The sequence below is a fragment of the Rhinopithecus roxellana genome, chromosome 2 (assembly GCF_007565055.1).
Source record: "Rhinopithecus roxellana isolate Shanxi Qingling chromosome 2, ASM756505v1, whole genome shotgun sequence".
NCBI classification, from domain to species: domain Eukaryota; kingdom Metazoa; phylum Chordata; class Mammalia; order Primates; family Cercopithecidae; genus Rhinopithecus; species Rhinopithecus roxellana.
Window position 1 is genome coordinate 77,534,808 of NC_044550.1, and position 16,366 is coordinate 77,551,173.

General features: G+C 44.1%; 1 protein-coding gene and 1 pseudogene across 2 annotated transcripts in view; both read right to left on the minus strand.

Annotated features, from left to right (window-relative positions):
- The window catches only part of TBC1D9 (TBC1 domain family member 9), a 139,312-nt gene that overhangs the window by 7,334 nt on the left and 115,612 nt on the right, over positions 1-16,366 (minus strand). The window contains exons 14-17 of the mRNA XM_010355931.2: positions 11,391-11,489; positions 11,151-11,219; positions 5,993-6,233; positions 352-417 (exon numbers count right to left, since the gene is read on the minus strand). Coding sequence (XP_010354233.1) covers positions 352-417; positions 5,993-6,233; positions 11,151-11,219; positions 11,391-11,489 — 475 coding nt within the window. The remainder of the gene's footprint in view (positions 1-351; positions 418-5,992; positions 6,234-11,150; positions 11,220-11,390; positions 11,490-16,366) is intronic.
- LOC104656337 lies at positions 13,251-16,365 on the minus strand (annotated as a pseudogene). Its single transcript, XR_004053454.1, has one exon. The product of XR_004053454.1 is annotated as a trinucleotide repeat-containing gene 18 protein pseudogene (transcript).

Consider the following 16,366-nt stretch of genomic DNA (forward strand, 5'->3'; position numbering starts at 1 on the left):
TCAAAACCTCACCGTTTTCCCCACTTGTTCCTGTCAATGTTCCTACGTTCCTTTTCTCTCTCACAATCCTTGTATCCCAGGTGTTACCAAGTGCTATTTATTCTTTCTCTTGCAGATGCCTGCCTGCTCTTTTCTGTTACCACAACTCACTCTTCACACAGGTAAATGACCATATAATCAAGTGCATGCTGATTCAAGAACTTATGGAAATTGTCATGGTTCCGTTAGTTCTTAGTGACTCATGAATGACTGTGTATATCAAAAAGAGGACAATCAGGTTACACCTAAAAAAGAGACTTCAAGCCAGGTCATGGTTACAGACACATGTAGTGCTCCATGTAGCTCACTCACCAGGCAAGACGTGCATTTTGTACAGGAGTTTGAGCTTCTCTGTGAGATCCCCATGGCATGCAGCACCTAGAAGTCACATAAGTACCAATGTGAAATGTATCACATGTGCTAGTAATCTCCAGGCCTAGTATTCCCCTAAAAAGTCTACTTCATACACATTGCAACCAAGACACTGCATGGTGAAAGGCCTGGCCAGGACCTATTTGGGTTAAGAGCTCAGGAACCAGGATGGTTGGTTTCAAATCCTCTGCATGTACTATGTACTCTTGGGAGAGTTAAACTCTCTGTACCTCGATTTCCCCTCTGTAAGGTGAGATGGTACTAGAAGATTCTACCAGTGATCTTGATGTCAGGACTCCATGAAATGTCAGAACTAAAAGTGTTAAAACATATAAAGCACCTAGAAGAGTGCCTGGCACCTAACAAACTAGCTTTAGTAATGAGAAAGGTCATGTGATTGGGTCACAACATCTTAAATAACTATTAAGAGTTCAGAAATAATTTCAAGATGTGTTTGATATCATTCCAAATTACTCATTCCAGAAATCCTTTTTAATTGTTTTTGAGCTCCTAAGTATTTCCTTAATTTGTCTGAACCTATCTGTCATTATATCACCATAGCTTCAATCAGAAGAATCCTGTTGCTTTGCCCCTCAAAGTCCATATTTATTGTTAGAACCAGAAAATCCTTTGTAAATACATATTCTCAGAGTGCCTAAAGATAAATGAGATTTGGAAAAAGAAGAAAAATAGGAATCATAGAATCTGGGTTGGAAGGGACCTTAGGGGTTATCTTGTCTGACCTTCCACTTAATGTAGGATCTCCTCTCACACACCCCTATGAGACAGGACTCCAGCATCTGCTGAAACACTCTCAAAGATGGGGAACTCAGTACAACCAGAGGCATTCAGTTCCAAGCTATATTCTTTAAATACTGAAAGTTCTTCTGTAATTTTTAGTCTAATGACCCTTAAAACCTGTAGTCTCAACTTTATGAAGTCCATGAACCCCTCAAAATGCAAAATTTTATTTATGTGCATATGTTACTTTGGGGAAGGAAAATGTCCATAGTCTTTATCAGATCTCAAAGAGCCCATGACTCAAAAATGGTTTGGAACTACTTCTCTTTCTCTTATCCCACTCTTTAAAGCCAAACAAAATGGGTGTCTCATCTCTTCCACACAACAATCCTTCAGATTTTAAGAACAGCTGTCCTGTCTTCTTTAAGCTTATGCTTTTGGGGCAACTTTATCTTCTCAGATTAGATCTCTCCCATTTTTTTAATTTTCTCATCTGATGTGATATGTATATCCTTCCCTATTATGATCCACATCTACCTTATGTGTTAATTTCTCAATCAATATCCCTCTGGAATGAGTTCAGAAGCCTCTTGGCCACTCCAGGAAATAGTGGAACTGTTCCTGACTCTTCCATTAGTATAGCCTAAGTGTGAATTCAACTGTTCACACTCTTAATGATCACATGGTTAACTAAAACCCCAGATGTTTGCATGATTAATAAAACTAATCATGAAAATAATGACAGACATTAACCATCCACTCTGTGTTAAGCCCTGTGCCAATTACTTCATATGTATAATCCCACTTATATCTCATAACAATTCTATAAAATGGGCACAATTATTACTCCTATTTTACAGATAAGAAAAATTGGGCTTATTCAGGTTAAGTAATTTGTTCAAGGTTCATAAGTAAGTGACAGGTCCAGGATTTGAACCTGGATTTGTCTGACTCTAGATTCCATGCAGGAAACTATTATTATACTACATGCAGACATCCTAGCTAGTTCTTTTAACAATTATTTCTTTAAATGTAGAACTTATATTTATCCTTACCAAAATCTGTTTTTCCACCAATCATTTTGCAACAGTGAAACAGCAAAAGAACATAACTAATTCAAGTTTTGTTTAAGGGACCTTTACCTTCATGTAGGCTAGGATAATTTTAGAGCACTAAGATAATATGCAAAAACAGCAATCATGTAGTTTTAAAAAATTAACTCTGAAATTGAAGGAGAAGTGTGCAAAAAACTGTTTTGTTAAAGATTCATAGTAGCATTATAATCTGACTGAAGACAAAGAAGTTCCCAACCTTCTCGGACCCCTGCAGATGCCCAGATGTCTGTGCTGTCTGTCACCTCTTGATCCCAATTGCTTCTCATTCCCCTGCCCTTAACACAAAAAGAGCCTAAAATCTGTACTGACTTAAGATGGTAGTTTAGGATGCTAGTCTGCCATCTGCGCAATTTGCTGGCTCTCAGAATAAACCTGCTTTTCCTCCCACCCAAAAAACTCTCATCTCCTGAGTTTGTTTTTCAAGCGGTGAGCAGCCAAACCTGGGTTCAGTTACAATTTCTCGCTATCACAATTTTTAAAAACCTACTTTGGTCACCTAACATATTGGCTCTCTATTCTGCCTTCATGTGGCCCCACCCATTCAGTAAGTAAGTGTTCTTTGCCTTCATGGTTCAAGGTGCCTGCTGAGTGTGGTAGAGGAGAATGAGTAATAATCATAGTGACAATCATAACTGACATTTTTTTAGCCAGACACTCTTCTAGGAACTTTACTTGAATTGTTTCATTTAGTTTTAATGGTTAACTCTATCGTGCAAATAAGGATGCAAGCACAAAGAATCCAAATACTGGGCCCAACGGTACTAGTGAATGCTCTCTCAGTTGAAATGAATTTATTACCCATCCCACTTTTGGGTGCAGTGTTCAGCCAGTTACACAATCACCAATTTCCATATACTTTTGCCTTTTCCATTGATAATGAATTATTTATCCAATGACCCGCTGCATCACAACTCATTATGCTATGTTTATAGACAATAAGTTTCAGCCACACTGTTGGAAAAAAGAGATACAGCTAATTTATGGCTTCTGACAGAAACTCCTCATTTCTTTGTTTGAGATGGGAGTCTTGCTCTGTTGCCCAGGCTGGAGTGCAGTGGCGCAATCTCAGCTCACTGCAACCTCCGCCTTCCGGGTTCAAGCAATTCTCCTGCCTCAGCCTCCCAATCAGTTGGGACTACAGGTGCCTGCCAATATGCCCAGCTAATTTTTTGTATTTTTAGTAGACACAGGTTTCACTATGTTAGCCAGGATGGTCTCGATCTCCTGACATCGTGATCCACTTGCCTTGGCCTGAAACCCCTCATTTCTAATTCCACAAACACCATCTATCTGTTCAGTAATTTCTAGAGGGATCTCTCCGGGGATTGATATAAAATTACTGATACATGTTTTTCGGAATTCATTTTTTAGTTTTTCTTTTTTTTTTTTTTTTGAAATGGAGTCTTACTCTGTCATCTAGGCTGGAGTGCTGTGGCACGATATCTGCTCACTGCAAACTCTGCCTCCCAGGTTCAAGTGATTCTCGCACCTCAGCCTCCTGAGTAGCTGGGATTATAGGGACCTGCCATTACGCCTGACTAATTTTTGTATTTTCAGTAGAGACAGGGTTTCACCATGATGGCCAGGATGGTCTTGAACTCCAGACCTCAAGTGATCCGCCCACCTCGGCGTCCCAAAGTGCTGGGATTACAGGCATGAGCCACAGGGTCCGGCCCATTCTTTAGTTCCTTTAAACACAGACAGAATTTCTAATTTCTGCTTGACTTGCCCATCTCCATAACTATAACTGACCAAAGTAACTGACAACAGCTCTGCAATCACATCTGAGAGTTCTCCCACTAATCTGGGGTATAGTTTACTTTGCCCAGGAACTCAACTGCATTTTGAAGTCTAAATATTCTTTTCCAGTGTTTTCTCTATGCTGGACTTCAAGCTGCTTTTTCCTTCTTGAAGATTTTAAAAAGTATTCTCTTTACTGGAGTTGACTAAATTTAAGTAAATTAAATATTTTTGTTTATTTCTGTCACTTTCTACATGTAGAAACTGTCTCTTTTGTCTCCTCTTTATTTTTGCCCAAAGGTATTTTTTTTAATATCTCTTTTGATGGATACCTATATGACAATCAGTAATTACCTTGGAAGTAAAAAAGATTAGCATAGGGTCGAAGAGGTCTTTAGCATTATCTGATTTGTGCCATGTTTTTAAAAAGCACACTGTACTTATATATCACTTGTGTAATTAAAAATTAATACTGCCTCCTTCTTCCTAAAAAACGCCCTTTTATTATCCTGAGTAGAGAGTAGTGAGAAAAGGATAAGCTTTCAGGACAGATAGCCCTTGGCTGAATCCTGGGTCCAGCATGTATTAGCTGTGCCTCTCAATTCAGTTCAATAACAGATATTTACTGGTTTGCTAAAAATTAATGTTCCAACAAGTTACTTTAACTTTTCTGAGCTTCTATTTGTTTAGCTAAATATGGAGATAATAGTAGCAAGCAGGTAGGTAATGAAGCATAAGAGTAACAGCACAAACTGTGCCTCTTGGGTACTTGGTATCAAACACAAACTTTATAGTTGCATGCCCTTAGACAAATTAAATGCACATGAATTGTGCACATAAAAAGCATTAGGGTAGTGTCAGGCATGGAATAAATGCTGTATAAATGTCAGCTATTACTGTCATTATTACACCTAAGAGCTGCTGTTTGGATTAATATAGTAAAAGTTCTAAAGTATCACAACAGTATCTGCACTCTAAATAAACGTTGAGTTCTCCCATGTCTCCTCTTTTAAGCGTATAGATTAGCGCTTTACACAATTTTTGTTTTAACCTCAAAGAACCTTACCTACATCCCTTCCCTTTTTAATAAAAAACCATCAGCTTCCTCTGGCCTTTATGTCTTCTAGATATAACTCTTAGAGATTAAAGATGTTCTTTAGAAATGCTGGCTCTATGCCTGACATTTTCTCCTTCCTTGGGTACTTCTTTTTAAAGCATATGGCCCAAGGTCATAGAGTAGCACAATTAGAATTTAAAAAAAATTGTTCTTACCTCATTCTGGCATAATGCCTGCTATACTCTCAACCTTACGTCAGGTGGGCCAGGCTCCACTACCATGCAGCTTTTGTGCCCAGTTATAAAAGGAACAAGAGTCCAAAAAGGCAGTCATATGTAGGGCAGTGAGCAAGCCAGACAGGGAGCTGATGGGTAGCTGCCCTCATGCTGTGGTGAGGTGTGGGGTGAGGCTGGGCCTGCTCCTGCTGGGAAGTCCCTCCTCCCAGCAAAAGGGAGAGAAAAGACTTCCATTTAGGCTGCGGGGCTGCTGTGGTGCTACTTTATTAAAAACATTTCATAATGTTTTATGAAACTATGAAATTACATATAAACTTTATGATGAAATAGATGTTTTATGCAATTACATATAATATATTCAATAAAATATTCTGGGTTTTTTTGGTCAAATAAAAGTAATCCACCAACCCAAACATCTGTCTCTTGTAAAATTATCTCAGTCTGTGGTTTCAGTGATTATGTTGACATTTCATTGTCTTGTGACTTCTCTAATAATGTATTTTTAACTAGTGTTGAGGGCTGTCTGATGTAGAGGCAACAATTTATCCATATACGATGTTCGTGAAAAACACATTTTATAATCAGTTTGCAAACTTCCCCTTGTGCTTCTGTAGCCCTGAGGGCAGCATGGGCGACACTGGGCACAGCTCCGTCATCCCATCCCAACTCATGCAATAGTACCACGTCCTTACTTAGCCCAGAGACAAACTCCCGGAAGTTAATCAAAGAGTCTCCATTTTCATCTAATAACTGGAACAAGCGGGAGGCCAGAACGTCAGAGTGAGTTCCACATGCCCAAGGAAAGAGAAGAGCAAACATCCCCTTGAACTGCTCAAAGTCAATGCGATACTGTTCGAGGTAGGGCAGGCTGGGGTCATGCCGGTCCAGCGCGTTGCTGCTCCCGCCCCAGTAGCAGCTGGTGAGATGTTCTGCCTGAAAAAGAATGGATGATCACTGGGGATCTTCTTTTGCAGCAAATACCAGACAGAAATGGCCGTCCTCCAGTTTGGAAAGCGCTTTAAGTCAATCTGTGTGCATCCCCTGAGGCAGGGCTATAGCCTCAGGGCCCCCTCGGTCTCTTAGTTCTACACACACCTCCACTTGACCAGCCCTTCACCGCCTCCACACCAACCATTTCTGCAATTTACACCCGGAAGGTCTGCAATTACTGGGTGTAGGTGAAGAAAGAAAGGGAACTCTACCCCACCACATTCTCTTCCCTCTTACCTACACACTCGCATACATTTTAGAACTAACTCCTATAAAGAGAAAGAAATTTTTTAGCTTAAATAGAATGCTACTTGAAAAAGACAGGAATTTAGGTAATGTGACCACCTTGTTTTCTAGGTGACAATAGTAAAGTCCAGACTTTATGTGGCTCACATGAGGTCAACCAACCAGTTAGTTAAAGCAGAATCATGATGAGATTTTGGGTTTCTTAATGCCCGCTGTAATGTCCCATGTATCATACATAATCCCCTGCTTCCCTGCTCACCAAAATCACATAAATAAGATCACAGTCACACAGTATTCAACCTACAAGTGCATGGTCATCCAATTTCACACATCTGTAAATAGCTCCAGAAAAACTGTCAGCATAGGAACCATCCGGCAAGCAGAATAGAGATCGGACCCAGCAAAGGGCTTCCTGTTGCTGCCCTTGGAAAAAAGGCAGCCTCTTTATTCATGAGGTCATGGTGACTCTGGTAGAAATATCCACTCCTTTTAGGAAGACCACACAAAAAAGCATGCACTAGAAAGTTCTGAAAGAACGCCCTCAACCCCACACAGCATTTATAGTTAACTCTGGGTGGCAGGTGGGGGAGAAAGGAGGAGCACAAAAAGGAGGACTTCGTTTTTACTTTTTCCATATTGTATTGTCTGAATATTTCACTATAAGCATGAATAAATTTGGTAATAGAAAAAAAAAACACCTTTGGCCAGGTGCAGTGGCTCATTCCTATAATCCCAGCACTTTGGCAGGCCAGGAGGAGGAACACTTGAGCCCAGGAATTTGAGAACAGCCTGGGCAACATTCTGTGACCCTGTCTCCACAAAAAAAAAAAAAAGTTTAAAAAGTAGCTGGGCATGGTGGCACATGCCTGTAGTCCCAGCTACTTGGGAGGCTGAGGTGGGAGGATAGCTTGAGCCCATGAGGTCAAGTCTGCAGTGACCCAGGATGGTGCCACTGCACTGTAGCCTGGACAACAGAGACCTTGTCTTAAAAAAATAATAATAAAAAAGAAGGAAAAAAAAGCACTTTTGAAAATCTTTCTCTTTTCCATAGGGGTTCTGAAAAAGAGAAGAGTCAATTGTGAGTATGTTGTCTTTCTATTTTGCTCTCCCTTAGAAAAGGAGCAGAGAAGATCAATGTCTTTTCACAATTGTTTATTGGGAATTGTAGTGAAAAAACTAAAAAGAGGAGTGGGAGTAGGGAAGAGAGGAGGAAGGAGAGGTGGTGAGCAGAACCAGTCAGGGTTTTTGCAAGGCGACCTTGAGAGAATAAAGGAAACGGTGTCAAAGTTCCGCAGGGCTTTGGGACTGCATTTCTGGGACTGCATTCCTGGCTGCAGGGTGGAGGCAGTGTGTGTCAGAGGCAGGAAGGCAGATGCTGAGGTCAGAGTGGACTGCTGGGTTAAGCTGTATTCTGAATGAGCATTAGTGGAGCCCAGCAGCCTCTCTGTGGGCAGCATGGTGTTGGTGATATACTCCAGGAAGGAACCCCTTAACCTGAGCTACATCGGTTGACAAAGGTTACCCAAAGCATTTCCTCCTAACTAAGCATCCCAAGTTGCTCTGAACCTGGCCTGAACGTGGGTGCAGGCACTTTCATGGTGCTCACATCCATTAGGATAAAACATGCCTTTCAGATCATCTCCCTTGTTCCTTGCTGAGAGCCCACAGACCATCACTGGGGGACTACGGGCCCAGAGACTGAAACAGAAGGGCTAATTTGGAAAGAGTTCAAGAGAAACAAGGGCAAAGGGCCCCTGAACTACATTTTCCATGATATCTGCCTTAGGGTGCATTCTTTAACCTTTTCTCCTCAAGTTCTACCCAAAAGCCTGTGCAGTCAGCTCCTTGGGAGGAGGACTGCATCAATCCTTTGTATCTCCAGAAAAATACTCAGAAATGGGCTTTCTTAAAAAAAATCTAAGAGGGTCTCACTCTGTTGCCCAGGCTGGAGTGCAGTGGTGTGATCCTGGCTCACTGCAGTCTCAACCTCCTGGGCTCAAGCGATCCTCCCAAGTCAGTCAGCCTCTGTGCTACAAATGTGTGCCACCATGCCTGGCTAATGTAAAAAATATATTTTTTTTTAGTGATGGGTCTTGTTATGTTGCCCAGGCTGGTCTAGAACTCCTGGGCTCTAGCACTCCTCCCTCCCACCTCAGCCTCCCAAGTACCTGGGATTACAGACATGAGCTACTGTACCTGGCTCTAGAAATTGGCTTTTTAAAGTACTAAAAAGTCTGGCAGGGTGACTAACATATCGTGATGACTTAATAAATGTTTGAGAAAATGAATGAAAGCCAATTAAAGTGTTACAACGATTCCATAAAGTGTCCATAACTGAAGTTTTACATTGGATTCTTTAGTAGAAGAGACTCTGTCCCATCCCTGACACCAACCGAGCCTCAGGTTCTTCTGGGTCCTCAATAGAGCTGGGGAACTTGTGTTATCAACACACTGTTAGGAGAGGGTTTTGAGTATAAGAAAAGTGCTTTCCTCAGCATATTCTCAGGGTTCAAATGACACAGTTGTTATCTGAAGGTACACAGACCAGAGAGCGCAGCAGTGCCCAGGTTAAGATGTGGCTTCGGCCGAGTTTGGTGGCTTATGCCTGTAATCCCAGCACTTTGGGAGGCCAAGGCAGGCAGATCACAAGGTCAGGAGTTCGAGACCAGTCTGGCCAATATGGTGAAATCCCATCTCTACTAAAAATACAAAAATTAGCCCGATGTGGTGGCAGGCACCTGTACTGCCAGCTACTCAGGAGCCCAAGGCAGGAGAATCGCTTGAAACCAGGAGGCAGAGGCTGCAGTGAGTCGAGATCGCGCCACTGCACTCCAGCCTGGGTGACAGAATGAGACTCTGTCTCAAAGAAGAAGAAGAAGAAAAAAAAAGATGTGATTTCAATGACTTCCAGATCCAGGACTTCTGTACAGCCATCCCTGGTCCTCCTCCTTTTGCTTTCCCCGAGTCAGCCTCCTCTGTACACTGTCACAGTCCTTTCTCTTACCTGTCCAGGCTCTTGCTGCCTCCAGCTGCTACTTCCACTTCCATTTAGATCCCCACAAGAATCCTGGCCCTGCCCCCATGCCCTGTGAAGACTTCTGGCCCTCAGCATCCCTTAAAAACCTGATCTCGGTTGCATCATTGTTTTCTCCTGCCTTACGGATCTCCAACTTACACTACATGGAACAATTAGCTACAGGTGCTTAACATGTACGAATAAAATATTCATTAGCTGGCACACCACAGAGACTGCACCCTCAAGTGCTGGAGGCAGGCTGGCAGGGCGCCGCTGTCCACTCTGTTGATAATGCTGATGCTGCACCAAGCGCACCACCAAGCAGCCTGGACACCCAGAGTGCCTCCATCTTTCTGGGCTTCGGTTTCCTCATCAGAAGAATGCAGGGACTGTGTTATATTGATAACTGATCACTAATTTATCTATTAATTCAACACACACGTTTGGAACACCTATGAAGGCAGAGACTCTAGTATTAGTACTAGTGCACTTTACCAGGCACTGGTGACACCAACATAAATAAAACGGCGGTGCCCTCCAGTGGCGAACAGGCAGTGGGCGACACCAGCAAGAGCAATCCTAAGCAACCACATTTTCTGACTGTAAGAAGTAGAATACCAGTGTTCAACTCTGGTTTTTATGCTCGTTTCTATTTCCTCCTGTACTATCTTTGCAATTCTCAAAACAGTCAAATTTTAGTTCTGACGGTAATTAGAAACTGTGATGAAATTGGCACCTGTATAAAAGGCATATTTTAAATTTTTTTTCCTGTTGATTATCACATTTTAACCTCTGATGCTGATGATACCTATGATAAAAATATTTTTTTCCAAAAGAAAAAAATTGTACTTTGCTTTATTTATGACCATAATACTTTACTTTCTTATTAAGAATCAAGATTGGGGCCAAGTGTGGTGGCTCACACCTGTAATCTCAGCACTTTGGGAGGTTGAGGCGGAGGTCAGGAGTTCAAGACCAGCTTGACCAACATGGTGAAACCCTGTCTCTACTAAAAAAAAAAAAAAAAAAAAAGAAAGAAAGAAAAAAGAAAAATACAAAAGTTAGTTGGGTGTGGTGGTGTGTGCCTGTAATCCCAGCTGTCCCTGGGCAACAGAGTGAGAGATAGACTCCACCTCAAAAAAAAAAAAAAAAATCAAGATTGGTAGAGGTGGAATTATAAAAGGAAAATCACAGAAATTTAACCAATTATGCTTTTCCTTGGGCATTTAAACAACTTTATTCTAACTATATAAGGGTGTTTTTACAGCTTAACACAGGAAATCACCATTTGCAAGAATTCAAGCAGAATTTAAACTTGATCACCATTGTTTTTAATATGTATTATGAAGCAATAACCTTTTTTTTAGGTTCAAGTAAACAACTAGAATATTATATGGAGTGCAAGGGAACTAAAACATCAACTTAAATTGGTTATAAGAATGTTTATTTTCATATTAAGTACTCGAGTTTTGCACTCTCAGCTCTAGCTTCCTATTTATATTATCCCTTAATTTAACAGAAAAATCAAGAACTAACTGAATTATTAAGGTGAACTGCTTTACTCCTCTGAATGGGCATAAATTTACTTTGAAACTCACCTTGAAAAGAGCATAAAGTTCTTCCAGCTCATCAATGGTAAAGGAAGTTTCTGTCACAATGGTTCGTACCTATAAAAATATTAAGCACAATGAATTTCACAAACTCAAAAAGTGTCATGCTGGAAACATCCCTAATTTTCCCCTTTCAAATTGTTTTCAGTTCTGTCAGGCAGAATTCACAGCCAGCAGGAGTGTGAAGAAGGAATACAACAAAGGCTGCCTGCTACTTCTCAGACTTACCACATTGCGTTTCGTAGTATCCTCCAGTGTCTGGATCACTTTCAGTCTCTGTTTGAATCTCATCTGTTCAATCAAATCTGCCCGGATAGTTCCAAATTTCTGGAAAGGAGCAATATTGGTGTCTCTGAAAAAATCTCTTACAGCACATAATATCCTGTCTGCAGAATGCCTGCAACGCACTCTTGACACATGAAAGAAATGACCTTTCATATGACAGGCATCCTATAGCACACCTTTAGTTACTGTTTTAAAGCCACTGAGCAATTAGAAATAAACACCTGGAAATTCTCAGGCAGCTCAGCAGTTGAATTAAATTTCAGAGTCAAATGTATTTTCCTTAAGTCATCGATTTTGTCAAGAAGCGCTAAATAAGGCTACTTGTGTATGAACAAATGCTTCAAAGAAAGAATCTTCTCAACTAGCAGAAAGGTCTAAGGCTAACCATTAGACTAGAAGATTGGAAGAAACCTCCAACCCTGTGTGAGGCTCCCTGCTCCTGACCAGTAGGTTCAAGAGCATTTGTCCATCTGGCCCAGAAATGCATGCTATGTGTCTCCTGATGGCAGGCACTGTGAGCTAGCCATCTCTTCAAGCTCCTTAGTACCCCCTAAATGTTTGTTGTCAAAAGCCAAACCAGTCTATCTGAAGGCAGAGAAAGAATATGTAAGACTTCATATCTCTTAGGGATGCAAAATAAAGACAAAGAAACCCCGCTTAAAATCTGAAGCTTAACCCATGGAAGCAGTGACTGCCATAGTTAAATATATTTGGAAATCAAAAAAGTATCTGAGACAGGTCTCAATCAGTTTAGAGGTTTATTTTGCCAAGGTTGAGGAAATGCCTGGGAAAGAGATGCAAGTCACAGTAGGCTATGTGGCTTGCACTTTTTCCAGGGAGGGTTTTTAGGGCTTCAATATTTAAAGGAGAAAAGGGGCAAGAGGGGGAAGAAAGGGGAAAGGAAAAAAAAGAGGATGGGTATCACATGTTGCGCAAAAAGGTGGGGTAGAGGGAACAGTCAACTATGTATTTGTCTGGCGCTCAGTAAATCTGCACTTTACATAAGATAAAGTAAACATATAGTAGGGGAAGATGATAAATATGACCTTATCTTAGGGTGGGGGGGGAGTAGGTGGGGGTGATTTCTAGTCTTCCGTGGTCTTGTACCTGTGAAGAGCTGTTAATTTACATTGTCAGGGTGAGGGAGGCCCCCTTGGGAGACATGAGGCCTTCTTTCTTGCAGCTATATGTCTAGTAACAAAAGGAAGGGCAGCTTTTTACAAGACTCAGTTTCCAAGCATAATTTTTCCCTTTGGCAATGTGAGTTTGGGGTCCTGAGATTTTGTTTTCCTTTTGCATAAAGGATAAAGAAAAAGCTGACAAACAGCATCGAGTGTTGGTAAAGATACGGTGCAACCAAAACTCTTATATACTGCTGGTTGCAGTATCAATTGGTACAACTGTTCTGGAAATCTGTCTGGCAGTATCTACCGACTGAACATTCTTATGATTCTCATATTCCGCTACTAAGTATATACCCCCCCAAAAGAGCATATATATATGTGTGTGTGTATACATATATGCTATATATATATAATTTTTTTATCAAAAGACATGTGCTAGAATATTAAGTGACACTATTAACCAAAAGTCAGTAACCACTCAAATGCTCATGCACAGAATGGATAAATGGCAATATCATCACATATTCAACTATTTTGCAGCAATAAAAAGAACAATGTATTTAAATCTTACAATCATAATACAAAGCAAAAAAAAAAAAAACAGAAAAGAGCATATTCCATGAGATTCCATTTGTATCAAGTTCAAAAGAAATCAAAGATAATCTATGCTTTTAGAAGTCTGGAGACGTATTAACCATGGTTGGATGGACAGTGACATGAAAGGGGCACAAGGGGCACTTCCGTGTTGCTAGTATGTTCTATTTTTGATCTGGGTAAACAGTTACATGAGTATATTAAAAACAGGCTTTAAAAAGAGTGCCTTTGTGAGCCTTTGACCTCTTTATCAATACCTACTCCCCAGGAATTTGCAACCATTTCTATCACCTCCACTTTTTCGTTGTTGTTGGTAAAAATGAACTCAATATGTTTTAAAGCTTGGTATTACCAAAATCGCAGTACAAACATCAAGTCACATGCCCACACGACAGAATTCAATTTATAAAATGTTTCTCGGGAAGCCCCCACTGGGCCCATGCCCAAAGAGAGCCCGACCCAAGCCTGGGGTCTCTGGGTGGGCAGAAAAGGTGAGTATGGGGGTCGGGAGGGAACTCGGGGTAGGGGGAGGAGGACAGAGAGGAGGGAAAGTGGAGAAAAATGCAGACTCAGAAGCAGTCCATATAACAGCTCAAAAAGAGCTAGCCAGCAGTAGTATCACAATGATACAGTATATATCAAAGAAAAAATAAAAATAATTTAGCTGATACAGCAGGCTACACTGCCAAAAACCCAGATGGCGGCCTTCCTGCGGCCATTCGCACGGGCCTCCTCACCCACCATCTCTCCCGTGTGCCCACTCGCTTCCCTCTCGCTCACTTGCAGGCACTCTCTCGCTAGGAAACACGGAAAGTATTTTGTGTCTGGAGCTAGTAACCTTAGTCAAATGAGTCCTCTGAAGAGTCGCTGAAGGAGGAATGCACCTCAGCCTCTCGAAGCAGCAGACAAAATGGCCGCTTCCTGCTGGTGGCCGTTTTGGGTTTCAGAGATGGGCACCAGGCCCTCCTGGTCAGCTAGGGGCTGCCAGCTGCCTTGCTGTTCTTTGCCACCATGCCACACAAGAGGGAAGGCGTCAGTGTGGATCTAGCTGGAGGGGCCTTGGGCGGGCCACTCTCCTTCAGGAATTCTTCCTCTTCCTCTGAGTGCGTATTGTAAGAGTAGCTGCTCACTTCGGAGGCAAACGCGGAATGGGCCGACTTGGGCTGGCCTCTGGCCTTGAACCCCACCCCTATCCTCCTGGGTTTGGCGGCCCTTTTGTGTTTACCTTCTCTGGAAGATTTCAGAGACAGGTCGAGGCCCTTGGCCAGCACCTTCCTGTCCTTGCCCAGCAGGCTGTCATAAGGAGTTAAGTACCTGCTGCAGCCCCGGCCAGTTTTCGATTTCCCCCCAGCACTGTCCGAAAACTTGAAGGGTGACTTCAACTTGTCCTGCTTGGTGAAGGACAGGGCCTTTGTCGAGCTTGCCTGCCAACTGTTCCTGGTCGCTGGCCATCTTCTTCTTCTTAATCTTTATTTGACTTATGAAGTCAGACGAGGCCTTGCATTCATACCAAGTCTGGTTCCTCCCCCTGGCTTTCCCCATTCCAGTGAGGGCACTGTGTTCCTCCTCGGGCCCTTTGTGTCTCTTCCTTATTCCTGCTCCGAGCTCATAGTCATCTGATGTCAGCAGAGACTTGCTGCTCAGCTTTCCGCTACTGTTGCAGCTCTTCCACCTCTTGCAGGGGGCGACAGGGCGCTCGGGGGCATGGGTCTGTTTCCGTGGCCTGCGTGCCAAGCTTCCATGGGACTCCTCATGCCTGTCTTCGGAGTCCCGGCGCCGCCGCAGCTTCACCAGCTCGCGCTGCTTCTCCTTGTACTGGCGCTGGACCTCGGCCAGCCGCATCTGGAAGTCCAGCTCCAGGGCGTCCATGTCCTCCAGGGAGGACTTTTTGGGGTACATCCGCTCCTCCTTCTTGAGCATCCAGCTGTACTTCTTGTGGGCTTCAGCTCCCGTGGGAGCTGCAGGTTCTTGAGCGGTTCCCACCACGGGCCCATCCAGCACCTCCCTCAGCATGTGGCTGCAGGCTGCCAGCAGGCTCTCCAGTGAAGGTCGCGCCACCAGGGCCAGGGCCGCGCCACCAGGGCCCACTCCGCACCTCCCATCTTCTGGCTCCTCCTCTCCAGTTCCAGCTCCGCGATCTCGCTCAGCAGGGTGATGCCGTGCAGAAAGCTCTTCTCCAAGACAAGGCTCTCTGCAGCTTCCAGCTTCTCCAAGGCCTGGACTCCAGCAGCACCTGGAGAGGGCAGAGGCCTGGCCTGGGGCAGCTCCACGGCTGCCTCCAGGGCGTTCATGCCAGCCAGTGAGTCTTCCAGTCTGGGCAGGAACTGCTCAGAGCTTACCTCTTCCAGGTAATCAGGTGCTACTGGGCACAGGCACGGCCTCCTGGGGCTCCAGTCTCAGGCACTGTCCCTCCCCGGCGGGCACATCACAGTCTGACATTTCCAGGCTGGACTGAGGCTCGCTCCGGGCCACCTGGGCCAGGCCTTCCTCCGTCGGTGCCTCCGCCGCGGGCACCGCCACGGGCACCTCCACCGGTTCCTCTTTGGCCTCCACCAGCGTCTCGGTGTCAGCTGCCATCCCAGGTCCAGGGCGGCCATGCAGGGTTCTGTCCGGCCCGGGGAATCCAGGCGTGCTTCAGGCCCCTCTGCAGTCTGGGCACTTGGAGGGCTCGGTGCAGCCCTGCCCAGTGGCACTCAGCGCATGGGCCTCCGACAGGCCACCTCCGCAACCGCCTGCAGGGCTCGGGGTAGCCATGGTTTCCGTGGCGGGCAGTGGCAGCGGCAACTCCAGAGGTGGCAGCTCTGCGGGGTGCTCGTCCATGTCCTCCAGCTCCACCTTTGCCTCCCGCTCGGCCAGAGGCTCTTCCTCCGGGCCCTGCCGCAGCGGCTCTGGGATCTTGGAGGGGGATAGGCGGATGGGCTTGTCTTCAGACGAGAGTATCAGGCACCTGGGCCCATCAGCTGGGAACAGCACAGCAAGGGCCAGGCTATCCGCATTGGCGGCTGCTGTGGGCTGCCCCAGGAAAGGGTAGGGCCTCGCGTAGTGCGGTGGCAAGGTTTGGAACGGGTACCTGGGCGGCATATCTGAGAACAAGGCCTGGAAAGTAATGCGGCTTCCTTCTACATCTCCAAGTCTTCCTTCTTGAGCACATTCTCGGGGGCCTCTTCCTTGCGGGTGATACCCGGGGTGGGCAGCGGGGAG